Consider the following 20,969-nt stretch of genomic DNA (forward strand, 5'->3'; position numbering starts at 1 on the left):
AACATTTATTTTCTTCTCTAGGATTCTGGTGAGGGTCAGCTTCACCAGACAGGCAGTGTGAGGATAGCCAGGGGAAGGTCTGTATCTTCTGGGCCTGGCAGGGTAACCCAGGGACAGACAGGACCCCATGGGCCTGGTGGCACTGCTGGAGGCCTGGGGAGAAGAGTGGGCCACCTCAGAGCCTGATGTGGGAGTCCTTCTTCACAGAGAATGAAATGCTGGCTTTCAGAGGCCTGGAGAGCAGATTGAGGGAAGAGGCGACGGGCCCGGGGGCCGCCGACCCCTGCAGGATGTACCAGGGTACGTGCAATAGGACTGCGGGGGCCGACTGGGCCTGGGGCCTGACAAGGGCTGTAGCAAGGAGCGGGGGTGCTGGGGCTGGGGCCGCAGCTGCCAGGAGGTGGGCAAGGAAGCTGGAGTCTGAGGCTGACAGAGAGAGCGAGCCAGGAGAGGAGGCCACGGCAGTGGGGGTGCTGGCCGCGCTGTCGGGCACCATCTCCCTGCCGGGATCCAGGTCTTTCTGGATGCGCTGGGTCGCCAGGAGGGCAAGCTGGCCCTGCTGGTCTGCGACCTTGTGCATCACGGAGTCAGGCTGCTGGATGGGCACCAGTTCATTGAAGTGCAGGCTCTGGTAGATCTGAGGCGAGATCTGTGGGGAACAGAGCAGGGGAGCGTGCAGAGGCATGCAGACCAAGGGTAGGCTCACGGGGATGCTGGGCCCTGGGGTCTCCCATGAGAAAGAAGAAAACTCCAGAATACTGTGGCTATCACTGATGACCACTCCCTGCTGAACCCACTGTCTGCCAGGCCCAGCAGCCAGCCCTCCTCTTGGTGCTGGTAACAGTCCTGTGAGGTCAGCACTGGACTGTCCTCATCTTAGAGTGAAGCCTCAAGCTGGACCCTGAGTGGGGCTCAGTGCACAGAGCTCTCCAGGCGTGCCCCCACCTGTCCTGTTAGCACTCACCACGCTGTGCTTTGAGGCTCATCTCCAGGAAAGGGCAGGGATGCCAAGCGTTCCTTCTCTGCACTGACCTCTCCCCAGCCTGGGACAGAGAGGTTATCTCACTGATTCTGAGTCCCCACCACAGAGCGAGGGAGATCCCCCAACACCCCTAAGGCAGGTGAGGAAGGAGAGGCTGGGATCCACCCAAGCAAGAGGCAGGATGGGACCCAAAGCTGGTCTTTCCAAAGCCCCTGGCTCCTTTCTCTCCCCAAGGACAAGGCTCCTTTCCATTCCTTCTGTCTCTTACTGACTGTGTGCCTGGCACCAGAAAGCCCTGTGTCTGCTCAGGAGTGGCCTGCAGTATGGAGACACAAGCAGTGAACACGCTAACAAAGAAACAATCAGACTCTGGGAACTGCTTTGAAGGTGATGGACAGGTGCCGGGTCCACGGAGGACCACCTCCCTTAGACCCAAGGAGGTTTGTCCTTAAGGATGAAACCTGTGTCCACGGCCTCAACCAGGGCCTTGACAGACAAACCAACCAGATTAGCTTCATCCCAGAACTGTCTGTGGCCTAGAATGGATGGATGCACCCCTCACCCCACTGGAGGGCCATATGGGTATAAGGGTGGCCGCCAATGGAGATGGGATCCCCCGCCTCCAGCCCCAGCATCCCAGGGAGCTAGTCTCCCCCATGCCCTCCTCACCTGGTGCTTCATCCAGCCGTACTGCACGTTGGTGAACAGGAGGCCGGGACTCTGTGACCGCTCCCTGGGCTTGTATGATGCTCCCATGACTTTGCTCGCCTGTAGGAGTCCCAGGCAAGAGCACAGGCTCAGGACTGCGGGTTGAGGGCGCCCCTACCCTCCCTGCGCCCCGACCTAGCCTCACCTGCTTGCCCTTGGACTCCCACTTGTGCCAGCTATTCTCAGTGTCTTCCGGGGAGCGCTCTCCAGCCCATGGGGACATCAGGGTTATCTTCCGCAGTCTGGCCCAAGCTTCAGCCTCCGTGTCCGCCTTCCCATTCAGGAGAGCCATGAGGGCCACCTGCTCCCGTCACTGGTACGTCAGGGCCTCAGCAAGATCCTGCTTCTCCCTGATGTGAGGGGCTTTCTTTCATAAGATGCCCTCGGCACCACAAGGCGGACAGCCCTCCCAGGAAAGCCAGGAGGGTTTCTCCCTTCTGGGCCTGATCCTTTCCAACCCTCTCATCCCTCCCCTGAGGCCATACAACCCAGGGCCCATCACTGAGCAAGTGTTCAATTAACACCAGCAAACCTCTGCTTACACTGGCTCCCAACAAGCCCTGCAACCCTTCCCACCACCCTATGCCCTCTTCTATGGAGGCATGACACCCCATCCTGACCTTTCCCGGACCTCCCCTTGTAGAATACTTAAACACCCTCTCCCTCCCAGGGAAACCCAGCCTCTGTCTTGTTTGATATCCCCCCTCCAAGGTAAAAACATATGCCTTGATAAGAACATAGGTGCCACAAGGACTCTGTGAGTGCCTGGCAAACTCCTACTTACATGTCAAAATCCAACTCCAAAGTCTCTTCTCCTATGAGGCCTTGCTTACTTGGTCCAACCAATCAGGTGATTGTTCTCTAATCCATCCTTGTTCTTAACAGTCTCATCACTTTTCACATAGAACTGCAGCCATGGGTTTGCATGTTCGTCTACCCAAGTGGACTGCGAGTTCTTTGAGGCAGGACCTGCGTCTGGGTTGTTTTGGCTCTCAACCTAGCACAGGGCCTAGTGGTCAGCAGGACCTCAATAAATATTTTTTGAATGACTCAAATTTATACGAGACTTGGTCAGGAATAAGGGTAGAGCAGGGACAGAGGAGAAACCTGCAGAGGAAAGAACAAGTAGCAAGCAACCTGCCTCCCCCTCAAATCAGAGAAATAGCACAAGTGTCCGTTCAGGACCAGAGCCCTGGGCACTCTCCTGCCAGGGGCCTCTGGCCACATGGAAGTGGCCTCTGCAGGGAAGCCAGCCCTGGCAAATCTGAACCTGACTCTGGGGCAGGGTCCCATCTAAGGAATTGGGTTTTTATATTTCTGACATGTACTGCTCAGTCTTTCGGCTGATCTGGGCTAGAACAGAGCCTCAAGCTCCTAGGCCACGGCTGCAGAGTCAAGTTGCCTACAGGCCACAGGCCTTTGGCCTTCTGAGAGCTCTTCCCAAATATGCCCAGCACTACCCAATCCAAGTGAGGCTGCCTGGGGTCTGGGGAGGCTTCCAGCATCCCCCTCCTCAGGCCAGAGTTGCCCAGTGGGCTGTGATAACTCACTGCAGATCTAGATGGAAGGCCTTTTGGGTAGTGTCTATGAAGTCACCCTCCTCCTTTGAGCTTTTTTTCAGTTCCTGATCACTGACTGTCGGGGCATCCTGCAGCATTTTCCAAACACTCAGGCCAAACGTCCCTGTGATTTAACCAGACCCAGTTCAGTAACAAGGACTGGCCAACACCCCGCCGCTGAACCCTCTGCCCCTCACCATCCACTCGCAAGAAGTAGCCAGCAACCCCTAACCCCTGGCCTACACTTTATTATGCCCACCACATTCCAGGCATTATGCTAGCTACTCAGCAAATACCTGCAGGAATCAGACACTGGCCCTAGGATATACTTGGAGCTCAGGCCTAAAGCATCCTTCCCCACATGTAGGCTAAGATGGAAAGAGTACCATGGCAGTGACTGAATGGTCCTCATTTGGGCTTTAAGTTGTTCATGTATAAAATGGCAATAGCACAAAATGATCAGGTGTCTATCCCCTATGTGAGTTAGAAGTGAGTTTGGGGAGGAATGGGGCTGGACTAGAAATTAAATAGTGAGAATAGAGAAGCACGAGTCCTTTGGACAGGGTAGAGTGAGTCGTAGGCCATTCTTCTGCTGAATTCATTTTAATTAAGAAAAACAAAACATAAATGTTACAAAGTCACATTTTAAAAAATCACTATAGAACCATGAGTTATCACCTCACACCTGTCAGAATGGCTATCAAAAACAACACAGATAAATGTTGGTGAGGATGTGCAGAAAAGGGAACCCTTATACACTATTCGCAGGAATGTAAATTGTGCAGCCACTATGGAAAACAGTATGGAGGTGTCTCAAAAATCTGAAAATAGAACTACCACATGATCCAGCAATTCCACTCCTGGGTATAATCTGAAAAAAGTAAAAACACTAATTTGAAAAGATACATGCACCCCAATGTTAATAGGAGCATTATTTATAAATGCCAAGAAATGGAAGCAACCTAAGTGTCCATCAATGTGTGTGTGTGTATATGTGTGTGTATACACACACGTACCACATGCACAATGGAATACCACTCAGCCATAAAAAAGAACAAAATTTTGCCATTTGGGGCAACATGGATGGACTTGGAGGCATCATTCATTATTTGTAAAGACAAATACTGTGTGATATTATTTATATGTGGAATCAAAAATACAACAAACTAGTGAATATAACAACAAAGAAGTAGACTCACAGATACAGAGAACAAACTAGTGGTTCCCAGTAGGGACATAGGGGAGGGGCAATAGGGGGGTAGGCGAGTGGAAGGTACAAAATATTGGGTGTAAGGTAGACTCGAGGATGTATTGTACAACATGGGGAATGTAGCCAATATTTTGTAAAAATGGAAAGTAACCTTTAAAAGGTGTATTAAAAAATCACTGGAAAGCTGAAAAAGGAGGAGACTAGATTAACTAAGATTGCAGAAAGGAAAGAGTCCTTCCAAGAAGAACTGAAATTGGAAGCTGCTTTCTTCTCTGGGGGCATTTTCTGAGTCTGGGCACAGGCTGAATGAGAACCAGGCTCAGCTTAGTAGAAGTAAGCAAGGAAGGCATGGAAGCCAGGAGAGCTTCTGACAGCCAATCTGGCTGGCATGATGGATTAAGTCTGAGGGAGTCCCAAAGGCATAGCTGTTTTTCCCTCCAGGACATTTGCTAAGCACTGTGTGAGCTGAAGTTCCGGGGGCTAGAAAGACAGAGTGAGATCATAGGGAGACAGAATCCCACTGAAGGAAGAAGCTGACAACAAACATGAAAGACTTCACTCTTGAGTCAAATGAACACAAGTAAACTGAGTCTCTTAAAGCTGTAGTCCAGCCCCAACCAGCTTACTTCCTAACTGCCTTGAGTTGAGATGCCCAATACAAAGGAAAGAGCAAGTATACAGTAGGAAAAATCACATCAACCTCAGACTTTACAATTCCGAAAAGTTTGGTTTAGTTTGGTTTGGTTTGGTTTGGGTTTTTGTTTTGTTTTATTGGGAGTGTTTCTATATGTGACATGTGAAAAGATAGGAAAATATAACCAATAATCAAAAGAAGAGATAGGTATTAGAATGAGAACCACAGATAATTCAGATAACACTTTAAATAACTATTATAAATAATGTTAAATGGAGGAAAATATGAACAAAATGGAGGAAAAGAAGAATTTCAACAGTGACTTGAAATCTATAGGGAAAAAATCAAATGGGTATTCTAGAACTACAAAATACAATATCTGAAATTAAGAATCAATTGGATGGATTTAATAGCAGGCTGCATACAGAAGAAGATAGGATTAATGAACTGGAAGGCAGGTCAGTGAAACGATCCAAACTGTAAGGCAGAGATAGAAAAAATGGAAAGAACAGAATAGAGCATGAGAGACTTATGGGACAAAGCCAAATGCTCTAAAAATACATGTAATTGGAATCCCACAGTGAGAGGAGAGACAGAATGGGCAAAAATAATATTGAAGAGATAATGTTCTCATAGATGCAGAAAGTAGAATGGTAGGTGCCAGGTCCTGAGGGGAGTGGAATACGGGAAGTTGTCCAATGTGTGTGGAGTTTCAGTTATGCAAGATGATTAGGTTCTAGAGAGCTGCTGTACAACAAATTACATTATAGTTAACAACACTGCATGTGCACTTACAATTCTGTTTAGAGGGTACATTTCATGATCTTCCCCCAGCACTACTGAGATATAATTGCATATAACATTGTGTTAGGTTTAAGGTGTACAACATGATGATTGGATATATGTACATACTGCAAAATGATTACCACAATAAGGTTAGTTAACACATCCATCACCTCTCATAGGTATCTTTTTTGTGTGTTTTGTGTGTGGGGGGGGGACTTTAAGATGTAATTCCTTAGTAACTGTCAAGTATATGATATATATATATATAGTATTCTTAACTGCATGGTGTACATTAGATGCCCAGAACTTAGTCATCTTATGACTGGAAGTTTGTGCCCCCTTGGCCACCTTCATCCACTTCCCCCATGCCACGTCTTGCCCTTGGTAACTACCAATCTACTCTGTTTCGATGAGTTTGGTTCCTTTGGATTCCATAAATAAGTGAGATCATGTAACACTTTTATTTCTCTGTCTGACTTATTTCACTTAGCATAATACCTTCCTGTTGTTGCAAATGGCAAGATTTCCTTCTTTTTATGGCCGAATAATATTCCATTATGTGTATGTGTATATATACACATATAAATCATATATGTTACATATAACATATATATTATACACATCACATATATGTCACATTTTTTTTATCCACTCACCCATTGTTGTACACTTAGCTCAGTTCCATGTCTTGGATCTTATAAATAATGTTGCAATGAACATGGAGGTGAAGGTATCTCTTTGAAATAGTGATTTCATTTCCTTCGGATGTATGCCTAGAATTGGAATTATTGAATCAGTAGATTTCATGTAATTTGTTTTTTACCATAATAAAAAAAGATTTGACCCAGTGTGGGGGGAAGGGGCAAGATATAAAAGGCACAAACCATAAAGGATGAGATTGATAACATGGATAACATTAAAATTAAGAACTTCTGTTCATCAAAAGACATTCCTGAGAATAAAAACCAAAGTGGAAGGAGACAGCTATAAAACATAGAATTGTCAAAGGACTCATATCCAGAAAATATGAATAACTCCTATAAATCCAAAAGAGCAAAACATCTCGATAGAAAAACGAGCAAAATACCTGAACAAGCACTTAAAAAAAAATACAGCCAAGTGATCAATAATATATACATAAACAGATGCTCAACTGCACTACTTATCCATCAGGAAATGCAAATTAAAAGCCACAATGAAATGTCACTATGTATCTATCAAAATCGCTAAAATTCAAAGCACTGACAATACCAAGTGTTGACACAATTACGGGACAGTAAGAGTTGTTCTACACTGGCGGTGAAAAAGGGCAAGTTGATAACCACTCTGAAAGACTGTTTAGCAGTATCTGCTGAGACTTAATGTGCATACACTGGGGTTCAGCAATTCCATTCTTAGATATATACCCAACAGAAATGCATACACTTGTTCACCAAAAAAATATGTATAAGAATGTTCATAGCAGTGCTATTTTTAATAGCCTGAAATAGCCCCAAAGCCCACCAACAGTAGCACAGATAAATAAATAATGATGTATCAACAATATAATATTAGCAGCAATGAGGATGAATGAACAGCCAACAAATGGCTGAACTGCACAAACACAATGGTGTTTGAGAGCATGAATCCAGACACAGAGGAGAAACTGTCACATGATTTCACTATACAAAGTTCAAAGCCAGACAAACCTAATCTTTGGATTTAGAAATCAGAACAGTGCTTACTTTTGGAGAGGAGGAGGTAGAAATGGTCAGGTTGGGGGATGAGGGGAGCCCTGAGTGCTGGTAATGTTCTGTTTCTTGATATGATGGTGGCTCCACGGTAATATGTTTACTTTCTGAAAATTCCCCAAGCTGAACCCTTTTGGTTTATGTGCTTTTCTTTATGTATGTTATAACACAACAATTAAGTTTATTTTTAAAAAGAGAACGGAATATACCTTATCAGATATATGATTTGATATACAAAGGCAAATATTGTTGGGTGGGTGAGTGAATGAGTGGATGGACAGCTGATGGATGAACAGACAGACTACTGAATGGACAACTGGAAAGACTCACATCTTGTAATAATGTTTGGCCAAAGGCAGCTGCTATGGCCTGATACCCCCAACCCCACAGGATATAAAGTTTGTGCCAGCTTATGTTCCATTAGGGACAGGGCCAGGAAGGGCCATGGGGCACAGCTGAGCTTCAGCAGGACCATACCAATGGCATCACCAGAGAGTTTCCAAGCCTTGACGTCCTGGTCCTGGCCAGCACTGATACTCAGCTGGAAGCTGTCCACATACAGGATGTCTGCCACACTCTCCAAATGGCCCTTCCAGGTAATCAGAAGCTTGGGCGGAACCAGAGAAATTGTCTGGCCAGCCACAACCTACAGGGGACAGTACAGGAAAATTCATTATACTAAGACACAGGCCCCTCAGAGGGCATCCAGAGGCAACAGGGCCCTCTGGAAGGACCTTGGGACATGGGCCAGGGTTCAAGTACTAGACACGTTTCCACAAGAACTTTCTGGTGACCTTAGGTAAGTCCCTGCACTTCTCTGGTCCTCACTGGCCTCTTTGGTAAAATCATAAAAAGCACTGCATATTGCTATGTTGTTTAGCAGCTGTCTGTATACAGATGACCTTCATAACAACCTTATAGGATGTATACGAGTCTCATCATCGCACAGAAGAGAGACGTGAGAGTCAGAGATGTTTAGTAACTGGCCCAAAGCCACACAGCTAGAAAGTAACGGGGTAGACAAGAACCCAGGGTGTCTTCTTTACTCAGCTGGGCATCGGGAGTAGAATAGGGTGAGTAAGGGGGAATATATCACATAGCACTATGAGAGTATAAAACTCTACTTAACTGGAAAATGAGTGCAAATACCCAAGACCATTTTTAAATAAAACAAGATTAATGAAGGGGGACATATTTTACCATATTCAAGTATGTTAAGTCACAATAATAGACATGATAATAAGCTATAATGGAAAAGAATCTGAAAAAAATATGTGTATGCATATGTATAACTGAATCATTTTGCTGAACACCTGAAACCAACATTGTAAATCAACAACACTTCAATAAAAAATAAAATTAAATAAATAATAATAACAACTAAACAGAACAATGGAAGACAATAGCTCAGGAACCAACACAAATATATATTTAAAACACTGCTAGATGATAGAATGATAGGAAAACTGATGGTAAATAGAGAGCAGGACTCAATCAACAGTGTTGGAATTCCTGATAAACCATGTAGTGAAACTTAAATCATTATCTTACAACTGAATAAACACGAGAAAGGTCGAAGAATTCTTTTTAATGACACCACTAAACATCTAAAAGAAAGTATGAGTGACTAGTTATTTCTGAATAAGAAAGTGATAGGCAATGAGAAATATCACAATGGGAGGAAAAATTGACTTGGTCATAAAAATATACTGTAACTTAAAAACCATCATGAGTGAAATTAAAAGACAAATGACAAATTGGGGAAAATATTTATAAGATATATGACAGGCAATGAGTTAATATCTTTTAATATATTTTAAAATGATTATACATCATTTATAAAAGATGGTTACCACAATAGAAAAATGGGCAAAGGACATGAAGAAGCAACACAAAATTATATATGGCCAATAAAATAAGGAAAGATGTCAACATCACTAATAAGCAATGATATCTTGATTAAAATCAAAAGAAACTATATCTAAAAATTGGCCCAAAGTTTTTTTTTTCACTTTAAACATTTATTTATTGAATGGATACTATTAACAAGGCACTCTGATAGACCCAGGGGATGCTCGCTCAGAAAAATAAAGCTAATAATAAAAACTTTATGTTGTCAAGGATTAAAGCAAAACAGACTAATAAAGTGCAAAACTGTATAAACTTTCTGGAATGTGGTTTGGCAGTTCACGTTAAAGACCTTAGCGGTTTATGTTCTTTTAAATACTACTTCCTTGGGATAAATTACATAAACAATTACAAAGATCTGTGAAAAAGAATATTTGCTCTATCGTTTCTATTTCTTTTAAACACAGCTCTATTGAAATACAATTCACATACAATTTACCCATTTAAAGTGCTCACGCCAATGGTGTATTAGTATATTCACGGAGTTTGCAACCATCATCATCAATTTTACACCATTTCATCACCAGTTGATCTATATCCTTGCCAACATTTGGTATTGCCTGTCTTTTTTATTTCATTCTGCTAGGTGTGTAGTGGTATCACATTGTGGCTTCAATTTGCGTTTTCCAGACAACTAACGAAGAGATATGTGCTCATCTTCATTAGTCACAGGAGAAAAATCAACTGATTTTTGAGCTATGGAAATGTGTTACCTACTCAAGAAAATACATACATATTTTCAATATTTTTAAAAAGAATTAATGATTCTAGGGCCTTTATTACAAAGATCAAAACCCCTAGATAGTGTGTGTGTGTGTACATGTGTATGCATGTGCGTATATTTGGTATCTGCATACTTGTGTGTTACTGGTTAATGGTGACTTCTGGTTAACAGAAACATTTCCACCTCACCCAGACAACTTTGAACAGGACACATGAAAGATTCAGAATCTCAGTAAAGGAACCATGGTCTAGCTTGTTTGTGAGGCTCAAAGGCACTTTTCTGAGCAACCTTTCAATAATCTTCCTACCTTCTTCTCCTCCAATGGAATGTTGTATGGGAGGCTGGTCTGAAACTGTTTAGGAGTTAAGAACTGAAACCCATTTGTTCTACTGGGATGGGCTGCTTGCTTGTCGGAAAATGTGCAGTAATCCTTGATGTCCCAGATCTAGGCACAAAGTGTGGATTAGTGGCCCAGCACTTCCTGATCCCAACACCAGCTCAATCTGAGGGCCCCTCCCAGACTATTTCTCTCCACTTTAGGGGCATAGGTCTTACTCATCCCTCTTAAGTACCCAGACACTCAGGGCCAAAGGGGCCCAAGGGATCTTCTAGGCCAGGCCCTTAGCTAGCTTGCACAGAGAGTGTGACTGAGACAAGGATAGGACAATCTTGCCTCATGTCATCACAAAGCACAAAATCAGTTCCTGATCGCAGATTAGATGTGTGGCGGGGGGGGGGGGGGAAGCGGAGGGAGTTGTAGGAAGAGAAAGATGGAGCACAGGACCCACTGGGGAAGGCTTCTGGGCAGGGGGGCTCCTGACCAAGCCCTCACTCATTTCACTGGGCCCATGAGAGCAGGAGAGAACTTCTAAGGCAACCCACCCTACTGCCCACTGTTTTACAAGTGAAACCAGCACCCAGAGGGCATAGGGACTAGGCGAGGGCCACATATAGCAAAGAGGTGGCCAGAGCTGGGCTGCTGTCAGCCCCTCAATCTCGACGCCAGTTCCTCCTCACCTTGATGTGTCCCTGACAATCCCCTGTGACAAGAATCCAGTCGTTTTCATCAGTGGCCTTGGCGCCCACAACCACGTCCCTTTTCTCTTCAAAGTCCACAGGGAACTTCCCCAGCAGGCCTCCACTGCCGTGGATGGACCAGGCGTAGATGTAGCCGTCCATGCAGCTGCTCAGCAGGGCAGCCGTGTGTGGCAGGCAAGGTCTGGTCTGCAAGAAGATTATCTGCGTGAGAGAGGTGAGCGCACTCAGTGGGGCTGGGAGCCAGGGCTTACCCTGGCCACTGTCCCACGGTGCTGAGGGGCCCGGGGAAGAAACCACACCTGCCTGGTCCCCCAGTTTCCTAGATACCCAGTGAGAATGGTGATGGGTTACCACCCTTCCTACCTAGCTGGTGACCAGGAACATTTGGCTGGACCATGAGCTCCTTGAGGGCAGGGATTTGTCTTTTTTTATTCACTACTTATCCTCAGCAACCACAATGCTGTCTGACATGTAGTAATTTATCAGGGCATGGTTATTGAATGAAGACATACAAGTTTGGTTTGTCTTAAAGGCTCAAACAAGATTTTCTAAGACTTGTGCTCAACTCAAAATGATTTGGAAAATGAATTCATTCCCCTTCATATATACCTACAGTGAAATGCCAGATTTTCCAGCCAATCACCAAGAAGCTGGTGTTGGCATTTTAACCAAATTCTTCCTCCAGTTTTGTTTAGATCTTGCCCTTTGCTAAATCCCTCCTCTGCTCACTGTCACCTCACACGTCACTCCTGTGGCCCCACGGTGCGTGAGAAGGAAGCTGCTTGCCTGGCAACCACCACGCATGAGGCAGAGAGAACACAGTCAGAGGGAGAGGAATCAGGCCTGGCAGGAGAAACTGGAAGCTTCCCCCTTCCTGCTAAGTCAAAAATCATAGTGTAGTAGCTTATGTGTCCCCAAAACACGTTGCCAACAACAACAAAATCTTGATTATCCTTATTGTCATAGAGACCCAAAACAAAATGCTCAGCCTGTGTCCTGTTGGCCCAGGACAAGAAGTCTGTAAACCATAGACAAAGGGGAAGTATTTTCCCACTTTACACAAGTGTACTTTGCATGCTGTACAAAATGTGGACAGATGAAAAGAAATTAAAATCACCCACAGATTCTAACACCCACCATTAAGATTTTAATGCATTTTCTTCTGGCTTTTTTCTAATTGCATAAGGACTTTTATCATTTCTTTTAAAATTGTGAAATATACATGCAAGAACAGACAAATATGCCAATGGAACAATGGTCTAGAAATAGACTATAGAAGACCACAATATATAATAATGATAGAATTTCAAGCCAGTGGAGAAAAGATAAACTATTCAATAAATGGTGTTGGAAGAACTGGCTACCAATTTAGGGGAAAAATTAGATTTATACATCACACTATATACAAAATTACTTAGACGGGACAAAAAAAGTTGACTAAAAATATATAAAATTATAAATGTCTAAAATATAATAAATTTTCCTGTGATCCTGGGATAAACAATGACTTTCTCTGTTGTCGCAAAGGAAAATAACAAAAATGGCAAGAAAAAAATTAAAACCTCAGTGTGATACCATGAATGCAGATAAGGTGAAAATAGCTGTAAGACACAACAGGCAAAGGATTCACTTCCAGAGAGTACAGAGAGCTCCAAGGAGTTAATATAAAAAAGAATGGAAAAGGATGTGAATAGATATTTATTCCATTGAAGAAATACAAATATCTAACAAATATACAAAAAGCTCAAACTCACAAATAATCAGAAGAAAAGTCAAAAGGCAATGCTATTTTCCAGCTATCTAACTGGCAGAAATGAAGAAAAGGCTGATGTCTGGAACTGGCTTGGTGTGAGGACAAGCAGACTCTCACACTGGTGAGGGGGATGGAGATCATCAGTCTTCCTGGAGAGCAGATCATAATGTAAACTGTGCACAACTGGATCCCTCAGACCTACTTCTGAGAAATCCAGCATAACCTGCACAGATAAACCTAGAAGGGTCTCAACTGCACCACAGTTTATAATAGTGAAATACTAGGAACAACTTCAGTGTGTACCAGTTGGGCCTTCATTAAATAAATTACGGCAAATCCAAGGAAATACACTGCAGCCGGGGCAGAATTATCATTGAAGTTCATGAAGTTCTAGGCCAAGTTAAGATCAAGGTCGAGTTCAAGGCCCTTCCAAGGTCATGAGAGGAACTACCAACATGCTAGTTGTAACTTCGTCAGCTTTGTACGTTTTGAAATATGCTGTCATTTCTTTCTCATTCTAAAGAAATTTTCACTTTTCTATCTAATTTTATATTTATAAATATGTGTTATTTTTCTTAAAGGGTGCCTCCTAAACTGTGTAAGTTTCAGGCTCCGAAAAAACCTACATCAGCCCCCTGTATGAAACTATTAAAAAGAATGAAGTAGATAGACGTATATGTACTGAGAGGAAAAGTTGTCCACTGTGCATTGCAAAAGAGGCAAACAGTTCAACTACGGTCTCAAACATTCCCAGCTTTATTTGAAAACCAAAATCATACCTGTGTGTACACATAGCACATAGGCAAATAAAAACACATCCTAAAAGATGCACACAATTTTTATAGTAGTCATTATTTATCATTTTTAAGGAAAATTTAAAAATCTTGTCATAAGAATCAGATCATTAAGTATTCTCCTAAAACATGATTGCAGGATTCACCAAAAAGATATGCCACGAAGATCTTCCTTTTCTGAACTGGGGGAAAGCTGAGTCTTCCTTCCCAACACTTTCTCCACCAGCGCTGGGACAGCTGAGCAGGCAGGATGGAGGCAAGTGAGTGGCAAGGACTGGCTGGGAGCACACGGGCAGGGCTGCGTCGTCAGAGTCAGGAGCTCCCCTCAGACACAGCGGCCCGGCAGCCAAGATCCGAGTGGTACCTTCATCTCCAAGCTGCCTCTCCTGGCCCTTCTCTGGGGAGAACCAGCTCGCAGGCCCCCAGGCTCAGAAGCACTGCATTTCCCAGCCCACCCCAACTGTTCCTCACGCCGCCTCACAACTAGACCCTGCCTGCGCGTGGCCGACCTTCTCCACTGATGCATTGGACTGCAGCAACAGCTTCCTCTGGAAGTCTGCTTTTCTCCTTTCAGCCTCTCTGACAAGTGACGGTCTGTCGTGGGGTGTTCTTGACTGTTTGAGGCTGTAGGCGCTGAGAGCCTTCTGGAAAGTAAAATGGACCTCCCAGCTCATCATGAAAGGGTCTCCAGGGAACAGAGACAGAGGCGGATGCTGAAAGAGCAGCCCTACACAGTAGATACGCCCTTGTGCACATGGTACAGCTGGGTGTCTAAAGGATCCTGGCTGTAAAGACACTCTGATGCTGGGGAGTCCCTGTTTTAAATTATAAGCAGCTTCTGCTCTCAGGGCAGAGACTTGAGTTGACCTTCGGGGAAGTACTCTTCTTGGTCCTGGAAGAGACATTCTGACTAGAGGTGAGGATACAGGGGTGTGTGCACCTCTTGCTCTAGAAGATTTGAATGTGATGGTGCAACCCTGACACTTTGAAGATGGTACGAGAGCCTCACAGTGACATACAGTGTGGGCATCTCACAGAACTATGTCCTGGCCGGTCACGTGGGGCCGGATGAGCCCTACACCTCCCAAGCACTGGGTATTTGGGGAAGGTGAGGTTTCTCACTCCAGCCCCAGCTCCCAGGAACGGGAATCAGGCTTCAGTTGCTCAGACCACCTGATGGGCCCCTCAAGCCCCACACAAGAGATCACTGTTGTCACAGCTGAAGGTCTGAGGCCAAAGCCCCCCCTCTGGGAGTAGGGAGAGCAGCTCCCCTACTCTTCCTTGCTACTCCCTCCAAAATCGGACTGTCAGTCAAGCCTGGGAGGGTTGACCCTGGGGCAGAGGCCAGGGCTTGGGGGAGGAGGGAAGTGGTTGCTGCATCTGGGCCTCAGACCACTGGAGCCTGTTCTCTGTGAAACGAGGCTTGTTGGAGGAGGGAGGCCCCTAGTGGCTCCTCTCTGCCAGGGCGACAAGAGCTAGAGAACTGACAAAGGCTTTCAGCTGTCAGTTCTCTGGGTTGTGCTCCCTCCAGGTCCTGCCCGGGAGCCTGTGGACACAGGGGTCTATACTGGCCATGCTCTGGGCAGGGGCCAGGCCCAGGCTTGAGGCCACCATGCAGCTAATCAGGGAGGGACCCTGCCTGGGCCTGGAACAGCACCTCCTCAGGCGGCAGGATTGTGGGGCACCCACCTGCAGGGGTGCAGGGGGGGCTGGTTCCTTGTCCCTCTGGTGTCTCACCACCGGGGGTGCCGACATCAGGTTCCGCCTCAGGTGAGTGTTGGCCAAGGACCTGGCGCCGGGGCTCTGGGGCTGTGTGTGGGTTTTGTGTGCCCACTTCTGCTCCACACAGGGCTTGCTGGCCCCGTGGCTCTCAGTCAAGCAGTCATCCACATCCTGCACCTGTGCCAGGGAAGGGGCCGCCCCTAAGGTGCTGCTGCGTCCCAGAGGGTAAGGGAGGGCCTCCCCCAGCCAACACCAACACCACTCAGCCCTCTGGGTTCCCTGGGGCTTGCTTCCCAGAAACCGAGTACCCCTAAAGGCATCAAACCAGAGCTTAGAAGCCTGTGCCTGGGCCAAACACTAGCTCCCCAAGTACCCACTGGCAGGAGATGGCTCCCAGGAGGGACCAGTCTCCCTACCTATAAAATGGATAGTGTTTCTAAGTATTTTTGAGGTTGTTTTTAACCTGAAGGGAAACTCTAAAGTGTAAAATAGATTTTTAAAAAACTGAGGTGCTATGGGTGAAGCTGCTGCAGTAGCCTCCAAGCATCTCTCCACAACATGCAGGGAAACTACTAGGCAGGGTGGCCCCAGAAGCCCCTTCCAGCTCTAATCCACCCAAATACGGTAATTCAGAGACTATATGGGCTTTCTAAATCCTACTGTGATCCCAGGGAGCCCAGCGCGGTAATCTGTAGCCGCAGCGGGTAAGATGTGAGCCACCTTCAACGAGAGTGGTCTCATGGGAGAACAGGACTAGCACCACCAGGCTCTGGAGGCAGACTACCCAGATTTGGATGTATTACTTCTTGGCTGCGGGTCCTTAGGCAAGCTGCTTAACCTCTCTGTGCCTCAGTTTCCTCATCTGTCAAATGGGGATAATTATAAAAACTACCACCCACCTACCTAGCTTCCAACCTCCTCCAGAACAAGTCACCACCATCCCCTCTACTTCCTGGGGTACACCCTCCCCCACCCCGCAAGCCCCATGATTCTGGCCCACAGCTCAGAGGGAAGTAAGAGGGGAGCGTGTTCCTGTCGACCGTACCCTCTTGGGCAGCAAGGGCAAGGGGCTCTGAGAGGCACTGAAATTGAGAACGGGCTTGAACATGCTGGTGTTCCAGAAGAGGATGTCGCCGTTGTAGGAGGAGGTCCCGAGGAACTGGTTATGGTACTTGGCCATGCTCAGGACATCCTCTGTGTGGAAGGTCTGCCAGTGGTAGCACAAGAGCACCAGCTTGGTCTTGTGGAACCTGCACACAGGCCCAGAGGCAGGAGGGCTGAGTGTTCAGCCTCAGTGGTCTCCTGGGAGAGCATCCTCTAGGACTCAGAGCACTGACTCAGAGGACACCTCCGGGGACATGTTGGAGCAGGACTGAAGCTCTGCCCTGCTGACCTCATTTACTAAGCACCTACTACCTGCCTATTCTAAAGGCTCTGTCCTAGGGGCTTTACATACACTACTCTTACAGATTTGCCCCATTCAGGCACCTGAGTAAGGATTCAGGTTTAAAGAAGGGGAAACAATGGCCCTAGAAAGTCCCTTTGAAGGGAGAGGGCCCCTCTTGTCCAGAGCCCTTCACTGCTTCACTGAGACCCCTCCTGCTCGCTCTTCAGATCCCACTCCACCCATGACATCCTCAGATGAGCCTTTCCTGATGGCCTCTGAGACCCGATCAGAGTTCTGTCCCCTCACCATAGAAACCTGTACTGTTTTATTTTCATGGCACCCAAAAGACTATCATTATAAACCATTATAAATTATATTATTTGATTAGTATCTGCCTTCCCCTAGGAGCTCCAGGAGGATGGCGACTCCATCATTCTTGTTTATACCCGATCCCTAGAACCTATCAGCCTCATGGAGTGATGAATGGATGGACAGATGAACGCCTGAAGCAATGAACATCACCCACCACTAATTTTCTGCCTGGTGTTCTAACCAGCAGCAAAGCTAGGACTGGAGGAATCCACCTGAAGTGAAGAGAGAACAGTCGGCTGCCCTACCTCCCCCTGTGCACCCTGGCTACTCACATGAAATAAGTGATTCTCTTACTCCATCCGGTCACATAGAACACTTTGTTCATACGGACAATCCCACTGATCTGTTGAGGATGAAAGAAAACAGAACTCTAAGGTACCTCAGAGAAAGTGGCTCCAGGCCCCAAATGTCTTCCTAATCGTACCATGCAAGGAGTCAAAACTCTCCATGATGACAAGGCTCCCCTAGAGGTGGTACTGCCATCTATTTTCCAGAGTGCCCTCACATCCCATTGTCTGTTTGATGGACTTGGAGGAGGCAGACAGGGTAGGTAACCAGGTCCATCTTACAGGCGGAGAGCAGGGAAATGGACAAATGACTAAGCTAAGGTCAAATAACTAAGTGACAGAATCTGGACCAGTCCTATAATCCCTGGCCTCTTGGCCAAGTGCTCCTTCTGAGTCGGCTAAAGGACTGTGCCACAGGGGTTAGTAATGGGCTCAAGTCCCAAAGTGGGACTGCTGGCTGGCTTTGGACTTTGCCACACCCACAGACTGTCCCTATAAGCCTGTCAGGCATTTCTCAAATGGGGTGAGCACGGGGGCTCTGAATCCCCTGCCCCACTGCTAGAAATGCCATCCCAAGCTCTAACGTGTAGGTAAGAAGTGCTAGCATGCTAAAAGAGCAAGAGGAGCTAACGTCTGTGAAATGCCTACTAAGGACAGGCACCGATCGGCAAGACCAACTCCATGTTGATGACTGGCTGCCATCTCAAGCCAAGCTGACCGCAAGCCACAACTTCCGCCTTTAGTTAAAGCCCCTTCTGCCAGTAAAACCCTCCCTGGACCTGAGTGAGAACTACTGGTGGGAGCAATCATCTGACACGCCCCTCTCTCTTTCAGACACATCCCCCTTACTTTCAGCATCCCTCATTTGCATAAGAACCCACCAATCAGCTCCTCCCCCCATGCATAAATAACCAAGCCTGTATGCAGAAAGCAGGCTCCAGTCTAACTGGAGACTCCCTCTGCAGGTTTCTCGCAATAAACCTGACTCTGCTGTTGAGCTGTCTCTGATCCTTTCTCTCTGATTCAAACAGGCACTGTTACCTATCTTCATCTTATGCACGAGGACACAAAGGCTCAGGGAGGCATGAAGCCAGGCAGACTACATGTACAGACTTTCGGGGAGGCATGAAAAATAGTGCACCCCAGGGTTCTGGGAGCTGTGAGGGACCCCTGGCCCCAGCTGATGGACCAGACTGACCTCCATCTGGTCCGGGTTGGGGAAGGTCAACAGGCATTCACCAACACTGTAGTTCCACATCTTAATGGTGCCATCCCGCAGACCCATGAGCAGGCACCCCTCTGACTCATCCAGGGACATGGCAGTCAGCTCCACATGCTGGTCATCAGTCACAGAGAACTCCATCATCCTCCTGCCTGTCACGACCTCCCACACACTCACCATGCCGCTCAGGCAGCCGCTCACCACCTGTGAGCGAGCACACAGCTGGGGCTTCTCCCAAGGGCAGCCTCCACCTGCTGTGATGGAGGCTAGCCCAGCCCCGGCTCCGTGCACTGAGGAGAGAGATGTTCAGGGTCCTCTGGTGGCGGGATAAGCCACTCTTAAAAACAGGCCTTCCTCTGCTCTGGGGCACAGGGTGGTGCAAACTGGCATAGTTCTTTTAGAAGGAACCAGTTTGGTGAAATCCTCTTTAATTCAGAAACAAAATTTATCAGAATCTACCCAGAGAAAGTAATCTCTAATTCAGAAAAGACTTTTACTGAAAAGTCATGAATCATGGAGGGAAGAAAAACCAGTAAGAGATACACTAACTACCCCTTAAGTAGGGAAGTGCTGAGAGGAAAGGTAGGTCACTCCACCAAAGGCAACATTTTGCAGCCATTACAACTGTTACAATGTGACAGTTGCAGGTGGGGCTGTTTCAGACCAACCTTCCTGCTGAGGAAGGGGGATTTTTTTTTTTAAACTGTTTGAAGGCATTGAAGAACCCTAAGGTATGAGGGCGTGTGGCACCACGAGCCAAAATTAGAGGGAAGTTGGAGAGGTGAGCTCTGGCCTCATGCAGCCCAAGGCCACCGCTGTACCAGACACAGCCTGTCCTGCCCAGAGCCTGGGCCAGAAAAGGTGTTTCCATAGGAGTGGTCAGAGGGCCCAAGAGCCCTTTCTGTTCCCACACTTCAGAAACCCAGAAACCGTGTGCCCAGTTTCCCTGCCCAACACAGAGACCTCTACTCCAGCACCCACCCTGGGAACCTCGCAGGGCAGTCCACGCCTCATGTTCCATCCCACACTGTGCAAAGAACTGCCCCGAGGCAGCAGTCCCGGGCATGCAGGCTCAGAGGAGTTTGATGACCCGTTGACCACGTGGTGGAGCTCCCATCTCACCTGGGGTCAAGCCCTCTGCCGGGCTGCTGCTGGTCCGCCTCCCGCCGCCCACACCTCCCTCCACGCTGCTCTGTGCCACCCTGGCCCTGTGCTCGCTGCCCCACATCATGGGGCACTCCTGCCGGCCCCAGAGACAGCTGTAGCCCACTCACCTGCTTGAAAACCTTGCTGTATAGGATGGCGCACAGGGGTGCACTGTACATCGTGATCTTCTCCTCTGGTCCCCCAGGCCCCTGGGTCTCTAAGTATCCTTTTAGGATGCCAATCTGCAGGTAAGGAGAGGGGCAGACAGCCAGGGTCAGAAGGGCCCTGCCCTCAGTGACTGGCCCCAGGAAGAAACTTCCGGTAAACTAAGACATCAAGACATCCTCAGCTGCACTGCACACAGGCCTGCTCATGCCTCTTGCCCCTACTTTGTGGCCCCCACTTCCTGAGATCAGGGCTCCCAAGCCCCAGTGTTCCTACAACCCGGAAGTCCAAGTCCAAGGTCCCTCTTATAACTTCTGAAAAGCATGAGGCCTCAATCTTGTGTCCATGAAGCACCCAGCACACATCTCCATCATAATACAGAGCAGTTTCTACTAAATTTGTTCTTCTATCCAATAGGTTCCTCAAAGGATGGGACAGTGTCTAATATATTCTCTGCTCCTGAGAAAGAGCAGAGAGTTGACAATGTTTGATGATCTGAAATGAACTTCAAAAGTCTATTTAATTCAACAAATGCTGGCAGCCAGTCTGGCACTCAGCAGAGATGAAGGGACCCACCAACTCCCATCTGAATAAACCTGCTGTCTGGGAGAGCCAGCCAACGGCACAAGGCCAGAATATGTGTCCCCTGCCAGGATGGCCTGGCCAACAGAGGGTAGGAGGCCTCAGTAGGGCCACCACTTCCTCTCAACCACAAGCAACACCCTGGTCTCCCTTTCTAGACAAGCCTCCCCATCCACTGGCTGCTGATCGTCCTTACAGCTCCCTAAGCTCCCGTCTTGTCACAGGCCCCACTGCCACCCTGGACAGTCCACCCCTTGTGC

The 20,969-nt window shown here is 47.1% G+C and overlaps 1 protein-coding gene across 1 annotated transcript in view; it reads right to left on the minus strand.

Annotated features, from left to right (window-relative positions):
- Positions 1-20,969, minus strand: part of EFCAB8 (EF-hand calcium binding domain 8) — a 44,183-nt gene continuing 23,214 nt past the window's right edge. The window contains 13 exon segments of the mRNA XM_064475985.1: positions 1-649; positions 1,652-1,750; positions 1,836-2,040; positions 3,241-3,373; positions 8,087-8,255; positions 10,549-10,686; positions 11,259-11,480; positions 14,336-14,470; positions 15,516-15,725; positions 16,594-16,798; positions 17,580-17,650; positions 18,793-19,020; positions 20,091-20,204. Of these exon segments, the coding sequence (XP_064332055.1) occupies positions 176-649; positions 1,652-1,750; positions 1,836-2,040; positions 3,241-3,373; positions 8,087-8,255; positions 10,549-10,686; positions 11,259-11,480; positions 14,336-14,470; positions 15,516-15,725; positions 16,594-16,798; positions 17,580-17,650; positions 18,793-19,020; positions 20,091-20,204 (2,403 nt within the window). The 3' untranslated portion in view covers positions 1-175.

This window comes from Camelus dromedarius, chromosome 18 (assembly GCF_036321535.1).
Source record: "Camelus dromedarius isolate mCamDro1 chromosome 18, mCamDro1.pat, whole genome shotgun sequence".
NCBI lineage: Eukaryota > Metazoa > Chordata > Mammalia > Artiodactyla > Camelidae > Camelus > Camelus dromedarius.